A 16741-nucleotide genomic window follows, 5' to 3' on the forward strand; every position below is an offset into this window, starting at 1 on the left:
TATTTTGAACAATACTGTATATATTATATATATATATATATATATATATAAGAATGGGAAAGTGCAAAAAAATCTGATACATTTTACAATTTCATAAAACAATGATTTATAGGCTAGAGTGGCACAGGTATGACATCAGTTTGTAGACCAAAAACACAGCAACGAGTTAACATTTGAGCCCTTCTGGTTCCATCGTCCTGAAGTTTTAATTTATTTAATATTTATGTGGGGTTTTGGTTAAACAGCTGAAATAAAGTATGTGGTGAACACTAGCTTAAAGGATTAGTTCACTTTAAAGTGAAAATGTCCTGATATTTTACTCAGACATCTTTGATGGCATGTGGCTTTCTTTCTTCAGTGGAAAAGAAAGTTAAAGGGTTAGTTCACCAAAAAAAAACGTTTTTTTAAATCATTAATGACTCCCCCTAAAGCCGTTCCACACCCGTAAGATCTCCGTTCATCTTCGGAACACAGTTTAAGATATTTTATATTTAGTCCGAGAGTGTATCTAAGTGTATGCACACTATACTGTCCATGTCCAGAAAGGGAATAAAAACATCATCAGAGTAGTCCATATGTGACATCAGTTAGTTCATTAGAATCTCTTGAAGCATCGAAAATAATAAATGCATCCAAAAAGCACAAAAACTACGACTTTATTCAGCATTGTCTTCTCTTCCGTGTTTGTTTTCAATCCTCAAATAAAAGGCTTGTTCGAGATCCATCGGTGCTGCGCAGATGCTCAAATGCTCAAACAATAGATTTCTTTATATGTGAAATTTTAAAACATCAATAACCAACTTGCTATATTTTTAATGATATTTATAAGCACACAAAAGTAAATATTAATGAATGAGAGAAAATATAATTTAACCCCAAAAAAGTTTAAAATAGTTAGAAGGGGAAGCTTATTTTTCCTTATATGTACAGTAGGCTATAAATATATAAATTGATACTGATCGAAATTGATATTTGTGCCAATCATGCTTTTTAAATTGGTACAATTCAAAGAAAGAGATCTCTGCTCTTGATCATTTGCAAACAAAAAGGAGGACTACTTGACCAGCTAAATAAACTGGTCGCATTATCCGATCCAGTTAATTAAAGCAAATACATGGTGCCTTAATATTTTTCAAAGAAAGACCCAATGAATGATTCAACTAAAACATTTAATTAGTGAAATACAAAATGTTCAGTACCTCACATTAGATAAAAAATAAGTTTTTAACAGTTCACATGCATGACAAATGAAATGTAAAGGACACTTAAATTACAACAGAAAATATGCTACAAATCAATGCTTTTAATAACTCTACGGCAGTTATTACAGTCCCTCAGCTTGAGTTTAAAGGACTATTATTATTCAATGACATCAGGAAAGGCAATTGGGAAAAAAATCTGTTGCCATTTCCTGACAATTGCATTTCACTGGCAGAACACTGGTAAACCTCAGTACAGAAAGAGAAAATGACTGACATGATCTAAATCAAACTACAGTGAGGCTTGACAACATTTTTAAAACGCTAGAATAAAATACAATTTCACCATAGCTTCTCTAATACAGAACACTGACCGTGATTTTCACACAAAACCTAAAAGTAACGAGCAGTTAGGTTACAACAGATGACTAATAAAAACAAGTTGGTAGACGTAAAAAAATAACACTATATTTGATATACTATCATAATCCTCCCTTAAACGACATATATATTGTTTGTAGGTCACTTTGGTAAGAAATCTGCCCATAACTAATGTAAATTTGAAACGTTTACACAAAAAGGGTTTTAAGAAACTTCACAGATTAAAAAACCTAAACATGAAATAAAAACTTTTTTTTTTTTTTTAGGTCAAGTGAAATATTCTGGACCTTGTGTAACCAGCAGCACCATGGATGGCAGAAGTCACTGTCATCCAGACAAAATAAATAAATTTCAACAAGCATGAGAGCAGATGGTTAAGGGAAAGGGGGTGATTCAATACTGACTGACTCTGTGGTGTATCACCTGATTCACCACGGTTTAAACATTTCATACAGTTTATCAAAACAAAACGGACACCGAAGTGGCAGAAGCAGGTCTCAAGAAAAACAGAACTGACTTTTACAAAAATAATCATTGCTGTGTATATACACATGTATCAAAGACAGAAAACAGTACAGCTGAGGGGAAAACTGCTGTTATCTTACATCTCTCACTGTTTTGGGAACTTGAAGGACTTTGTAAATGTTGTTTTGAAAGATGGTGGAGAAGTGAGGACGAGAATCCCTCGACATGAGAGTGCAAAGTGGCACTTTTCCTGCATTCTGGCTGTCCTCCACATCCCAGATCTCAGGCATGCTGCAGCCGGGCCTGGAGATGAAGGAAAACATGTGATACACACAGGGAAGTATGGAAGCTTGTTTGTCATTAAAAAGAGGTGATTGCGACTTTTCCCCCTCACAATTGCAAGTTTATATCTCTTAATTCTGTGAGGAAAAAGTCAGTCGTGACTTCTGACTTAATTTCCCAGAATTCCGACCTCCGACTTTCTCGCTCTTCTTTTATTTTTATTCCCCGTCAGAAATACACACCCACACAAGTCATGACATAAGGGAAGAAAAATTATCATTTGTTCCATTGTTTTAGTTAATTAGCCTTTCGCCAAGGCCCCCTTAGTTACTGTTGCTACGTCCGACAAACAAATGGTTAAACACAACAGATTGCCATGATGGGAAAAGGTATACCTGTGCATGTCAGTGACCTTTTTTGAAGACATACCTCCGCAATATCTTCCAGATCGAGGCAAAAGGGGTTACAGTAAGTAGTGGAGGGATACATTCAAGATATAAAAATACGAAATGAAGGAGACACGACAGACCAGTCTATCACAGGAGTAAATTGCACTCTGGTTTGCGCTTTCTCTCTCTTCAGCGTTCCCATGTCTCAGACCTCAAATACATACAATATTAACCTTTCTTGAGTAAAGAATGAGAACTCGCACGCTGTGAGAAGATTCGTCTCTGCACTCATCCAAAAGCGCGCACACGTCTCTCAGCGCTAATATGGAGTTCTCTTTTAACTTGCATCTTGATGAGCATCCTAGAAGACATAGCGCTTATGTGCCTTAATACTATGCATTTGCATTTTAAACACTTGCCTACATTGTTCCAGATCTGTCCACGCAATAAATGTACATTCTTAAATTAGCAAGTTTTTAAGCCAATTTCAAATGGCCATGACAAATCTAATCAGAGCTGCATAATAATATTTACAAGATATTCACAAATACAACTCTTCGTAATTACCTTAATAGCACTACATTTCAAATATGTCTGCCCGTTTTCGTTCATGTGACTGCAGCCTCTGCTGTTCTGCTATACAGACTGAAGCAGCGCGCGTGCAGCCTATAACACATCACAGTGTTATTATTAGTTAATAATGGAAAAATACTGTAATTTCTGGTAATACAATTTTCAGGTATTATTTTTGTGATTGTTTGGTGCATTCTACAACCCTTCATCTAATCTGACAACACAGAACCCACCTCAGATTGTTTTAATCAACGCACAAATCCTAAAAACAAATGAACACTCAGTTCCTAAATTCGGATTGGTTGGGCAAGCCCATGCCTAGAACCGGCCCCAGTATCTAGTATGCGATCTACAAACACCGTGGTTGCACCGCTTCACCGCCTTGCTTGGAGACAATGTTTGTCGGACCTGCTCACATAGTAATGGTTGGAAAATGGCCGTTTTGGGGGAGGGGCTGGCGAAAGGCTAATTGTAGCCACTTTGCATAATTTTGTGCCTCGTTTTGGTTAAAGCAAAATGAGGGAAGGAATTTATTACAACGTAATAATTAAAACAAGGGAACAAAAGAAAAAGAGGGATATATATATATATATATATATATATATATATATATATATATATATATATATATATTTTCCCACATGCCATGTGTGTGGGGCTCTGTATAAACAAGCTTCCATAAGAAATAATCGAACTCCGTGGTAGTAATTTAAAGTATGCATCATTTACTTGGAGCGCCTGGTGCACCATGAGTCCTCCAAGATGAAATAGTCCACCTGCAGCTTTAATAAGTTTCGTTTGACTTCCTCAGCTGGCTTTCGGCTGTACATGGCGTACACCATCTTTGTTCTTTCTCTGAATAATAAGGACAAAATCTAATCAAACACTTTACACTGACAGAACAAATACCATGAAATTCTAATAATAAGTTACTTTGATAATACTAAGAAATACTTCAATATAGAGCGTAAAACGTATGTTAAATCATGTCTACCTCAATCCCGCGTCTTCATAGTGTGGGTGATTCACTATAGCTCTGCCTGTGGACAGTTTCACACTTGCCATAGTGGGCATAGCACCAGCAAACACAGCATCTACAGGAATATTGTAGGGCTCAGAAATTTAGCCAGACGTTTTATTTTGCACAGTTAAAAGTAAATCCAAAAGACAGAAGTTTCTCACCAGGGCTTGTGTTGTCCTTGATCCATTCCAGAAGCTCTTCTTGAGGGAAGTTACTGAATTCTCCTATGATGCCCCATTGACTTTGCAGGTTGGTGAATCCTTGGACTGCCATGATGGACAATATTCCCACAACTGTCATCTGGAGTTTAATCTTCTCTCCTATCCAGCCAAACAGCTGCAGATGAAAAGACCAAAAAAATTAAAACAATAAGTCCACCCCATAGACTGTAAAAAAATATATGGACGTAGTGTCTGTGATGTCTTGTCATCCACAGGATTCTGAAGCGTCAGGTATGGTCAAGTTGGCCATTTTAACATGGGGCTCAATGAGATTATGCTACCTTCTGTGGCCAGTCGATAAATTGCAGTTTAAGTCACTTCTGTATTGGCTTCAACAGAAACTGGGGGAGGTTGCCGTTTGTCTCAACCACATCTTAGATTTAAACGTTTTTGCCCAAATCAGCTTTGTTGCATTTGGAATATTTTGAAGCGAATTACTTAAGAAAAGAAAGTTGTTGATAGAGCATGAATGGTCAGGTCACCTGTCTGGAGCAGATTAAACAGGACATGATGCACATGTGAGGAGTGAGGAAGAGCTTCAGTCTCATAATGAGAACAGCCAGCACTGCAAACGCCACCAGCTGCAGACTGTGGTACACCAGCTAGAAAAACAATGGGCACAATCATGACACGATAAATACAGTCTCTGGATATCAACAAATACTCCATGAGTCACTATATATTTTTGATTATACATTTTTGTGTAAAAAAAATAAACAATTTGAATCATAAAAGCTATATTACCACTCCTTTCGCCAACACCTGGGCCCTAAAGGAGATAAAAAGGAAGGCGTAATTAACTAAAGAAACAGTCTGACGAAAAACATGCACTACTGTTTAAATGTTTGATGTCAGAAGAAGTGCAATAAATAAATAAAATGCTTTTTTTGGTGACAGTAAAGACATGCAATGTTACAAAAGATTTCTATTTCAAAGAGGTTCTTTTTAAACTTACGATAACTTACTTTATTACACGGCTCTGTGAAATACTTGATTCTGATTGGTCAATCGCGCATTCCAGCGGTATGTTATTTCCAGATAACACCCGCTCATCCGGGTACTACGAGTTATCTTCACCGGTACTACCTCTATGCTGAACGCTGGCGCCATCTTGTGGCTGTTAAATACTTAAACAGCCATGGCTACAATGGAAGACTTCAAGGCAGGTTTCCTTTATATATATTTTAAATATATAACGCAAGTTATATTTTTATTTAAATATATACACAAATAACCCATCAGAGCTGCGTGGAGCACGTTATTTGACGGACAGCTGCATTTTTTATGGACTTCATAAACAGCTATAACTACTGCTGGGATTAACGTTAGGCTAGACTTTTTAAATTCCGATTGTATTTGTCTGAAAGAAGAATGTCATATACACCTGTAATGACCTGAGGGTGAGTAAATCATAGGTTTGGTTTCATTTTTGGGTGAACTAGCCCTTTCAGCATTCATTTTCAACATTTAGCAGCAATAGATAAAGGCTTAAAGCAGTTTGGAACTGTTTTTCTTCGCGGAAGCTTTGCGTAAAAGCTAATAAAATATTTAATCTCAAGACAATATTTTGTGTCTAATTTATTTGAGACTAGTAGCCGTGTAATAAGCGGGATAATGTACACCCAGCCGGTTATTATGCAGAATAAACCCCTTCAGAGTGATGCAAGACCCCTCCGCTTTGCGTCAGGGTTTATTCTGCGTTAACAACCGGCTGGGAGTAGATTATCCCTTACGTATAACATTTTCCACAAAAGTATTTAAGGGGTGGTTGAATGCGATTTCACTTTTTTAACTTTAGTTAGTGCGTAGTGCGTAATGCTGAAAATTCAGCGTTGACGTCACATGGATAAATCATAAAAGTTTTGTAAACAAATCATTTCACAATATTAGTTTTTACTATATTTTTTTTATCAGGTTAATGGAGCCTTGGTGAGCATAAATAACTTTTAAAACAACAACAAAATCTTACAGACCCAAAACATTAATGTTTAAATGTATATAGATAGATGGAATAGAATAACATTTATTTTACTGTATGTTTTTTTATTTATTGTTTTGATTTTACTTCCCTTTTGCACCACATTTTCCCTCATTTGTTTCACTATGTCCAAAATAATCATGCCAGTAAAGTATTGTAGATTAGTCTGGGAAAAAAACCCACTTAGAGTACTTACTGCTCGGGTTCATCCTCTTCTGACTTTTCTGTCTTCTCAGTTTTGAGAAACATCATAACATCCTGTATAGTCTGCACTCAGGAAGCAAAAGGAGGAAGTATGTTTTAGTAAGCAGCAAATAACTTGGTTTCCTTTGTATAAACGGAAAAAATAAGCTAACTGATAAACTCAGAAAATTGTAAACATAGAATATTTGGGGCAAAAAGATAAAAGCAGGGCACACATGACAAAACTTGGGAGAGGAAAATCATCCATTATCTAAGTGAAACCAACTCACCCTTCCAGCAATAAAACCCACTATCAGCAAGTTAACTGGAAGCAGGATGGTTTTGATGTACCGAATAAGAGTCTAAAAACACATTGATTACAATGAAAAAAAGCTTTTGAGAGGTAACCGTTGACTGATAGCAAAAAAACAGATCGCCCTGATCACATCACCCACCTCTGCTTCAATGAAGTCAAACTCAGCGGCGCATGTGTACATCATTGTGTCAAAGTCTTTGTAGCTTGTGAATTTGGATTTGATCAGACTGCTGATGTGGGCCTATTTCAAAACAAAAGCCATGAGAAATGTTTAAAAGACCCCCTCAGGCTAAAGCTAACTGATGTTCACACCAAGAGAAAACAGCACAAGGTGTAGAGCACTGCTCTCATTTTACTCACATCATCAGATGCCCCAAAGATCACAGACAGCATGAACTTCAGAATGACAGTGGAGACCACCCATGCAAGACACTGCATGACCTAACAAAATTAACACAATTGTTTTTGGTTAGTCAGCCACATTCTTATTGATGCATCCAACTACACTGGACATGCGCTTACCCATGTGAAGATTCCAGGTTTGAACATGCCAACCAAACGGTCCCTCAGAGCAATAACCCCCTGAAACGAAAGTAGACCAACCAGTAAAGCTGACGTTGTCACAGTACGTTTGTGTTTGAGGTCATCTATTTGTATGCACTTTGTACCTAAGGGGTTAGATCACCCAAAAATATGTAATCCATTACTCACCCTCATGTTGTTCCAAACCTGTAAGACTTTTGTTCATCTTCAAAACACAAATTAAGATATTTTAAATTAAATCTGAGTCATTTGTCCCTCCATTGCCTTTTTAAAAGTTTAAAAAGGGATCATAAAACAAATCCATGTGAATTAAGCAGTTAAGTCAAAATTTGCTGAAGAGACATGATTGCTCTATATGATGAACAGATTTTATTTTTAAGCGTAAAAGTGGTATTTGCATAGCTGTCATTGGAGGGACAGAATTCTCAGACTGAATTAAATTATCTTAATTTGTGTTCCCAAGATGAACAAGATGAAGTCTCACAAGTTCGGAACAACATGAAGGTGAGTAAATAATGACAGAATTTTCATTTTTAAATTAACTAACGCTTTAATCATACGGATACGTATTCACTCCGGCTTATGGCACTATTTGCCTAGCATGTTCTCTGAAACAACATTCAAATCATATCATATATCACCAATCGTATCAGCTTCTACAGCATTGGTTTTCAAAACCTATCCTGGAAGCACCCCAGGCCTGCACATTTTGTGTCTCTACCTCATTTATCACACCTGATTCACCTCATCAGCTCATTAGTAGAGACTGCAAGAACTAAATTAAGTGTGTCTGATAAGGGAAACATACAAAATGTGCAGGGCAGGGGGGCCTCCAGGACAGGTTTAAAAAAAACCTGTTCTACAGTGCTTAGAAACCATCCAGCCTGAGCACATAACAGATGGATGCGAATACAATGATGAGACCGCACACTCACCCAGATAGAAACCAGTGAAGAGGCGTAGAAGGATGTCAGCAGCATCGAGTTCCCGAACATCAGAAGAAAACAGATGGCCAAGGAGATCTATGAGGAACAGTCAGTCATGAGCAAAACTGTGGCTCCATCAATAAAGTCTATAAAGATTACTCATCAATAAAAATGACTACATTACCATGTGTGTCACTAAGACAGACTGCATTTTTGTTGGACTCAGATATCCCAGGATATATGACACAAAAAGGGATGCAACCTGTGAAACAGAAACATTCTTGTCATAGCATCCTTCACTATCCTGCTGCAAAACATTTTAATATCTAGTAATAAAGGTTGAAATTGAAACGAGAATGTTCCTGTGGCATGCCAATCATTGTTAGATGTATCTATAGTCAGTTTTCATCTGCAAAAATGAGATTACAAACAGGGCTTGACATTAACACCAGCCAAATGCGGGTGGATTTCAGCATTGATGCAGTGTGTCACTCCTACTATCCACTTTGGCAGGTTGAAATATTATATATATATATATATATTATATATATATATATATAATATTTCAACCTGCCAAAGTGGATAGTAGGAGTGACACACTGCATCAATGCTGAAATCCACCCGCATTTGGCTGGTGTTAATGTCAAGCCCTGTTTGTAATCTCATTTTTGCAGATGAAAACTGACTATACTGAATGCGGGTGGATTTCAGCAGTGATGCAATCATATCAATACTGAAATATCTAATTCTGAAACACTTCTAATACTCATTTTCTCGCTCTCTCATCTCTCTGACAGCAAGAAGACTCACAAACCCGCCTCCCCTCGCTCTCTTATACAATTGTACTCATTCCTGCATTTTGTGCTCACACCCAAAGTGTGCACATAAAACTGCCTCTCAGTAGTAAACTGAGTTATTGAACAGTCAAATACACACAAAAATGACAGTCTTGGCAAGTATTCAAGTAAACACAGTTATGTTTTATGTGAACGGTAACAGTTGAGAAAGAAAACTCATGTGTGACAGTATAATGGATCTATGCATCAGTTCATAAAGTGACAGTAACCTAATATACCTGCTGCCAAGTTATAATATATTAAAAATATCTATACGGCAGTTTTTCCTCATGGTATCGATGTCAAAATTGTGGACAGTGAAAATGCTGAGTGGCTAGTAATTTTAGGAAAACCACTAGCCACAGTGGATGGTGAGCAGACAAAGTTCATGTCAAGCTCTGATTACAAATGAGTCTGTCTCTGGGGGTGAACTGCATACATTTATTTTAGGAAACATACACTGCCGTTCAAAATTTTGCGATCAGGTAGGGAATTCTTTGCAAAGAAAGAAATTAATGACTTTAATCAGCAAGAAGGCATTCAATTGATCAAATGTAAAAGCAGTACAACATTTATAATGTTACAAAAGTTTTCCGTTTCAAACAAATGCTGTTCTTTTGAACTTTTAAAAAATCCTGAAAAATGCAGTACAGTTTCCATAAAAAAAAAAAAAAGCACAACCGTTTTCACCCTGCACATTACAGGTCCGACACGGTTTTGTTCCGTCCTTCACGGGGTGTAAACTTACAAGCAATTCAGAAGTAAAACTTCTAGATGCACGAAACCATGAGATTTGCATGTCTGACGTTGTTTTTCTTGATTTTTGGGGTTCTACCATGGTTAAGTTGGATAAATGGTTATGTTTTTCTAGTTTGCATTTATTGCTATGTCCTACTTTGTTGTGCTGTAGCATACAGACAAATGAATACACTTAAAAGTTATGAATGACATGGATAAAAGATTTATCTTTTAATATACATCCTCAATTTTTTTGTGTCTATATTTCACATACAGTGCTTGTGAGGAAAATAAGAACACTCGCCTATCTTTAGCGAAGCAGCACGGAGAACCGCTTCTGGAATGGTTCTGAAACGTGCCACAGCGAGGCTGGTATAAACACAAGCATGGCCGCGATCAGCTTTGGTGGCATGTCGGGAGCCGTATGTGTCGCAGATGTGAGCAGTGTAAATAAGGGGCAAATGTTTGCTTGAGCAACAAATCAGCATATCATAATGATTTTTAATATGGATCATGTGATGCTGAAGACTGAATTAATGAATAAAATAAATGCAGCCTTGATGAGCAGCAGAGACTTTTTTAAACACATTAAAAATAATACCAACCCCAAATTTTTTCATGGTAGTGTATGTCCAGTATTTCAGGAACATTTCTATCTAGTGCAAAATGTGTTAATTGTGTTCAATTTCAGCAGAATGTTCAAGGATGAAAGGTCACAGAAACTAAATATTTAATTTGGCTGTTTGCCTGTACTCCCTTCAAATATCAGCATTTAAACCCAAGCATTTAGCTTGGCATGCTTACAATCCAGTCCTCTCTCTCATCACTCACCTGGGTAAGTAAGACAAATTGAGCAAACTGCCACGGCAGCATGAAGAAAACATTGGAGATTCCCAGAGCCATCATTGTATGCTTGCTTGGGTTCCTTGTCCTTACAAAATCAAAAATATACAATAAGATCTTAATTGTATAGAATAATCCAAATCTGCATTTCTAATGATAAAAAAGTATGTATGAACACAAACGCAGCATTAAATTACATGGTAACAAAGTAAAATTAGAGGGGGTAGAGGGAAAATGTCTAACATCTAAAAGGTCTTAAACCATCTCAAAGTACAGTAGAGTGTACAGAAGCATGAAAGATTTAATATGAAGTGGGAAGAAAGCAAGTTACCGGAGGATGTATGTGAGCAGAAGCATCTGCAGAACCAGGAAGGGGTAGGAAAAACTCTCTCTCAGAGGTGGCGTCCACATGACCCGAGTACTCTGGGATTCAAGGGTTCAAAAGAGTGATTGAATCTCTAAAAACTAGGAGACTGTAGCAAAATGAAACACCAAATAATAAAACACTACATGCTAAAGAATAACTTCAGCTTCACCTCTCCATGGTTAAAGAAGAAACACAGAACCGTAACAGTGCCACCCAGTCGACTGCCACTATAAGAACATTCAAAAAAGAAAGAGCTTGTTAGTTTTTGATACAACACCGTTGTATCCAAATCAGGATCAAGATCAACCATTTGGAAATAAAACGAAACTTCTTAAAGATCCACTTTCTTCTGTATCGATTGAAGGACTCTTCTTTGACTGAGGTGTTTATTCTAGATTATCTAGGCTCTATTACCTTAGATATGTTCCATAAATAAAGAACAGACTCATCATCGCCCCATTTAACAGGAACACAAAGGTGACATAGAAGTATGCAGGATCTCCCAGACCTGTGGAAAAGCCACTCAAGTAAGTAAAATATCTGCAAAATGAAGAAAATTTGGCTTTCAGTCACACAGTGAATAAAATAGCACCTTCTGCCTTCACTTTTTTCGCATGTCAAAAACACTTTAAAAATAAACCTTCCCTCGTGACGAGTGTGTTAGCAGAAGTAAAAGATGCAATAAAATTAACACATGCAAAAATAGGTTCAAGACATTTCATGCAGTTTAATTGTAACTACAATCAAGGAACCTTAGGACAGTAAGACAAATTAGAAGGTTGATTGCAATAATAAATACAGTTATCCCCTTTCATAGTGTTATTTACAATGTACTACTGCAAATGCTCTAATATTAAACAAGTAGATGTTTGGGTCAAACAAGGCTTTTCAAATACCTTCACAACTCTCCACTGGATCTAGACCCTCCCCTCTGTTGATAGTCCAACACATCTTGGTAGGAAACCCAAAGAAATCCATTGTGCTGGTGAATGCTCTGTACCAGCTGGCTAAGAACACCTGTAGTGCAAGAGAAAGTTCATTCAGCAAAAACTGGAAAGAAGAGATTTCATTGACATTCAGAAGATACCAAAGAGGTCATCTTACCTCAGGGTACAAGTTGAACCTCTTTAAAGTGTTTATCACCAGAGGGTATTCAGTGAGCCGATCATTCATGACCATGTAAAGACCATCCATGAAGGAAGGAGCCTCAATGATGGTCTTGAAATATGAGTAATACAGTCCCTATAAAGGTGAAAAGTGTGAGCTATATACACACACACACACACACACAGGTTGGACAATGAAATGCAACATGGTGTTGGAAAATCACGGTATATTATTGAGGCCTGGTGGCCAATCTTAGTTGCGCATGTCTCACTGGCTTGTCTGTGACCAGGACAGCAAGTGTATCGAGAGCTATGGTATCCAGGGTAATGTCAGCATAACTCCATGAAGGACGAACCACATTCAACAGGAGTAACGTGACAAGAGGAAGCTGTCTGAAAGGCTGCTAACACGGATCATATCCAAAAAAACATAAATCTACAGCTGCCCAACTCGCTGCAGTATTAAATGCGCACCTCGACTCTCCTGTTTCCACCTAAACTGTTTGTCGGAAGATACACAGAGTCAATATTCATGGTCAGGCTGCTATAGCCAAACATTTGGTCACTCGTGTTTCAATGGTGGCAACAGTGCTAATCTTGGGCTGTGGACAATGTGGAACATGTATTGTTCTCTGATGAGTCCACCTTCACACTCTTTCCCACATTAGTAGGAGTTACAAAGTGAAGTAGTCCCAAAGAGGCTTAAAGTAGGGTGGTGAATCAGTGATGGTTTGGGCTGCAATATCAAGGCATTTCCTACCGAGCTTGATGGACGTCAATGCCAAGGACTACTGAACCATTCTGGAGGACCATGTGCGCCTAATGGTTCAAACATTGCACCCTGAAGGGAGTGCCGTGTATCAGCATGATAATGCACCAATACCCACAGCAAGACAAAATGGTTTGTTGAACATGAAAGTGAAGCTGAACATATCCCATGGCCTGCACACTCACCAGATCTAAATATTTGAGCCGCTTTGGGGCATTTTGGAGGCGCAATACAGAAAACATTTTCCTATACCAGCATCACATAATGAACTGTGTGCTGGAATTCGTCATTCCCAAGACAAATTGATGGTGTAACCCTAACCCATACGATAAATTATTGTTGACTACCAGATGTTTCAGTTTCATTGTCAAACCTGTGTATATAACAGGCATACATACATGAACACGCAGACACACACACATACATATATATTTATGTACACACAAACACATACATATATATATATATATATATATATATATATATATATATATATATATATATATATACAAAAAGGAAGCAATAACCATCTCCGTTCGAAAAGCCATCTCCTTTTCCAAGGATGACATGTGTGAAAAATGTCTGTCATTTTCAAACAGATGTGAGAGATGATACCTGAGAAATAGAGGGAAAAGTATTTATTTTGTCATAAGGGGAACATTATTGCCAGTTGTAACGGTCTAAAGATACTTACCAGTGTAAAAATCCCGCAATAAGAGCTGTGGAGAGAAATACATCACGTTAGGTGACTTTGTCCAGGTCAGACCAGACCGCTACGTGGCCACACTGGAGGGCTCTAATCTTAATCTGACCAACCAGAATCTAGTCTCTAGTAGATGACGTGGTAGAAGTTGTCTAGTTTAATACAGATTATTGAGTCTGATCAATTATTTTAATCAATTAGCATTTGTGTTAAAACAGTGGGTGGTGTATCTAACAAATCTCAGTAATTGTCAGTACATGTGTGGTCATCATTGGCTAAACTGAAGCTAAATTAATTCAATCTGATTGGTTGCCAACTACAGTTAACATGTAACGTTAAGCATTCGCAAATAATCCAGATTTTAAACTGTAACTTTAGTGTTGTTTAAGAATAAAAGAAAAAGCTCTACAGAACTTTGTTTACATTCCGAGCTGTTTGATCCTGAGGACATGCTAGATGCTAATCTGAATAACCGTTAGCTACCTAGCGGCTAAGACACAAAGCCTTACCGAGAACAAGCACCGTTATTCCTCTTGCAAAAGCAGATGGGCTCAAACCCAATTTGTTTCTAATGAATCCAGCAAAAAGTCCGTTTTTACTCTGGAGAGCCGAGCCTTTCCCATCTTTCCCACGCCTGTTTTTCCCCGAGACGGATTGACTCCTGTCCTTCTCGCTACTCTGGTCCTTGGCATTTGTTTTTTTCGTTTTAGCTACCATGTTTTCATATTTCTGTCCTTATTAGAAGAACAACAGAAGCGTAGATACGCGATAAAATCAGTAGTTCTACTCTTCCAAACGCCTCACATCTGTGTTGCAGCAGTTTGAGAGCTCTGGGACTTCACTGATCTGTTGAATGAAGCGGGCATCGCCCCCCTCTGGACGCAGCGCTCATCTGTCAGCGTCACTTACCATGGCAACGCGTTTAATTAACCTGTGGGTAGCCATGTTGGTAAAGACCTATGGTAAAGACTCTCGGCAACCCGTAAAGAACCAGTCGTTGATGACGCATTTAATTAAAACGCATATATACTGACATATTATATTAGTATTTAATTGATATTTTAACCCATAGGCTTATATCTTTTTAATAATTGTAATAATTTATTTATTGATATATGTTTAATCTGAATTTAATTCGTGGCCCTGGCCTAGGAAATCATATGAAATCTAACATATGTAATCTCCCATTCACTTAGTACTTTAACACACACTAACAAATATTTTAGCATTTTTTTAATAATCCATATATTTTGGAAATAATCTTTTTGTTCACACAAATTTCTAAATAACATTTCAAAGGTTTTCTATAGGTCATGCAATCAATCCAATAAATGGCTCTAACTATAATTAGGCTATTTTAAAAAATAAATTAAAAGTGTGGTGACGAAAGAAAGAAAGAAAGAAAGAAAGAAAGAAAGAAAGAAAGAAAGAAAGAAAGAAAGAAAGAAAGAAAGAAAGAAAGAAAGAAAGAAAGAAAGAAAGAAAGAAAGAAAGAAAGAAAGAAAGAAAGAAAGAAAATCGGACTTCGCTGGTCGCTTTCCCCGTTTTTTACTAGAACCGGTTCATAAGAGTCGTTTGTTTGGGAATCGGATCACTGCACTGGATTTAGGATGTATTGCGATGAAATCTACCGCGTGATGTCGCTGTAATACAACAAATCGAGCTGTGAGCCTGACGACCAGACACCTTTGAAAGAAGGCAATATACTGTTTAACAGGGGTGGTAAGTAATCAAGTAAAAATACTTTGATACTTTACTTAAGTATTTTTTTTAGGGATCTGTACTTTACTTGAGTATATTTTATTTGCATCTACTTTTACTCTTACTCCACTACAATATTAAAGCCAAAATTTACTTTTTACTCCAATACATTTCCCCACGCCCGCTCCAAGTATTAAGTATTTATTACACTTGATTTCCAAACCGGTCAGGTAGGTCATGGATGATCCAGTCGGGTATAGACTTGGAAAAGCTGACAAGTCAAGTTTGCCACACTAACGTTAGCTCAGTGTTTCCCCAACTTTTTTATTTTGCGGCACACAATCTACTATGAAAACATCGGTAACATTTTACAATACAGGTGCACTATTATATTTCATGCCTAACTAATGCACAGATAATCATGAGGTAATGTATTACTAATGAAGAACTAAACCATTTATTAATGATTACTGCATCAGCAACTAATGAACATTCTCTATGATTAATAAATTAAGTAATATATGAATTGCTATTGACATCATTAATTCCCTAAAAACATATTACATTAACTGATAATGTAAATTCATGTATTCAAAGCCATGCATTCGGACTCTCAGTTGTGTTTAATTAATCATTAATCATAACAATTGGCAAAATTATAGTATGACTTTACTTGATGAGGCACATGACTATTAACTAATTGTTATGTAATATGTCATTGTGGTTATGGCTTTTGAATTAATTTTGAATTAGTTAATAGTATCTTGCTCCTCATCTGTTTTATGGAGCTAATGTTATGGAACATGTCTGTTTTAAGTTTAACCCCTATACTGCGTTAAGGTGCTTCATTGTCTCTTATTAATTGCAAATCTAACAAATTCTTAATTGCAGTTTCTAATCTTATCATTTGTTCAATTAAAGCATTGCATATCAGTCCCAAAAGATTTTATCTGCTTAATTATTGAAATTTATAGTTAATTTTAATATTTACTTTTTACTTTCGGTACTTGAGTACGTTTTAAATCTGATACTTTTGTACTTTTACTCAAGTGATGTTTGAATGGAGGACTTTCTACTTTTACTGGAGTATTTTTTTATTTAGGTATATATACTTTTACTCGAGTATAACTTTTGAGTACTTTTACCACCTCTGCTGTTTAATGGGTAAAATTGCCTTAAGCATTAACAGTAAACTTAAATA

The 16741-nt window shown here is 36.9% G+C and overlaps 1 protein-coding gene across 1 annotated transcript; it reads right to left on the reverse strand.

Moving 5' to 3' along the window:
• Positions 1 to 1150: 1150 nt before the first annotated feature.
• dpy19l1l (dpy-19-like 1, like (H. sapiens)) lies at positions 1151 to 14721 on the reverse strand. Its single transcript, XM_067448108.1, has 22 exons — positions 14349 to 14721; positions 13831 to 13855; positions 13664 to 13751; positions 12366 to 12503; positions 12158 to 12278; positions 11676 to 11769; positions 11431 to 11488; positions 11226 to 11317; positions 10883 to 10982; positions 8662 to 8739; positions 8487 to 8573; positions 7531 to 7590; positions 7369 to 7449; positions 7148 to 7249; positions 6983 to 7054; positions 6706 to 6776; positions 5276 to 5300; positions 5014 to 5133; positions 4472 to 4646; positions 4284 to 4383; positions 4019 to 4144; positions 1151 to 2348 (listed from the first exon to the last, which is right to left on the reverse strand). The coding sequence occupies exons 1-22, from the start codon at positions 14554 to 14556 to the stop codon at positions 2177 to 2179; spliced, it is 2193 nt and encodes a 730-aa protein (XP_067304209.1). The 5' UTR covers positions 14557 to 14721; the 3' UTR covers positions 1151 to 2176.
• Between the last annotated feature and the right edge of the window lie 2020 nt (positions 14722 to 16741).

Source organism: Pseudorasbora parva, chromosome 7, assembly GCF_024679245.1.
Source record: "Pseudorasbora parva isolate DD20220531a chromosome 7, ASM2467924v1, whole genome shotgun sequence".
NCBI classification, from domain to species: Eukaryota; Metazoa; Chordata; class Actinopteri; order Cypriniformes; family Gobionidae; genus Pseudorasbora; species Pseudorasbora parva.

Excerpts from the sequence above, each read along its gene's own strand:
- dpy19l1l (XM_067448108.1), bottom strand. The coding sequence starts at position 14,556 with ATGGTAGCTAAAACGAAAAAAACAAATGCCAAGGACCAGAGTAGCGAG. Across the intron at positions 12,279-12,365 it reads GGTTCAACTTGTACCCTGAG|GTGTTCTTAGCCAGCTGGTA; the intron begins GTAAGATGACCT and ends CTTGCACTACAG. Across the intron at positions 5,301-6,705 it reads GAAGAGGATGAACCCGAGCA|GGCCCAGGTGTTGGCGAAAG; the intron begins GTAAGTACTCTA and ends TATCTCCTTTAG.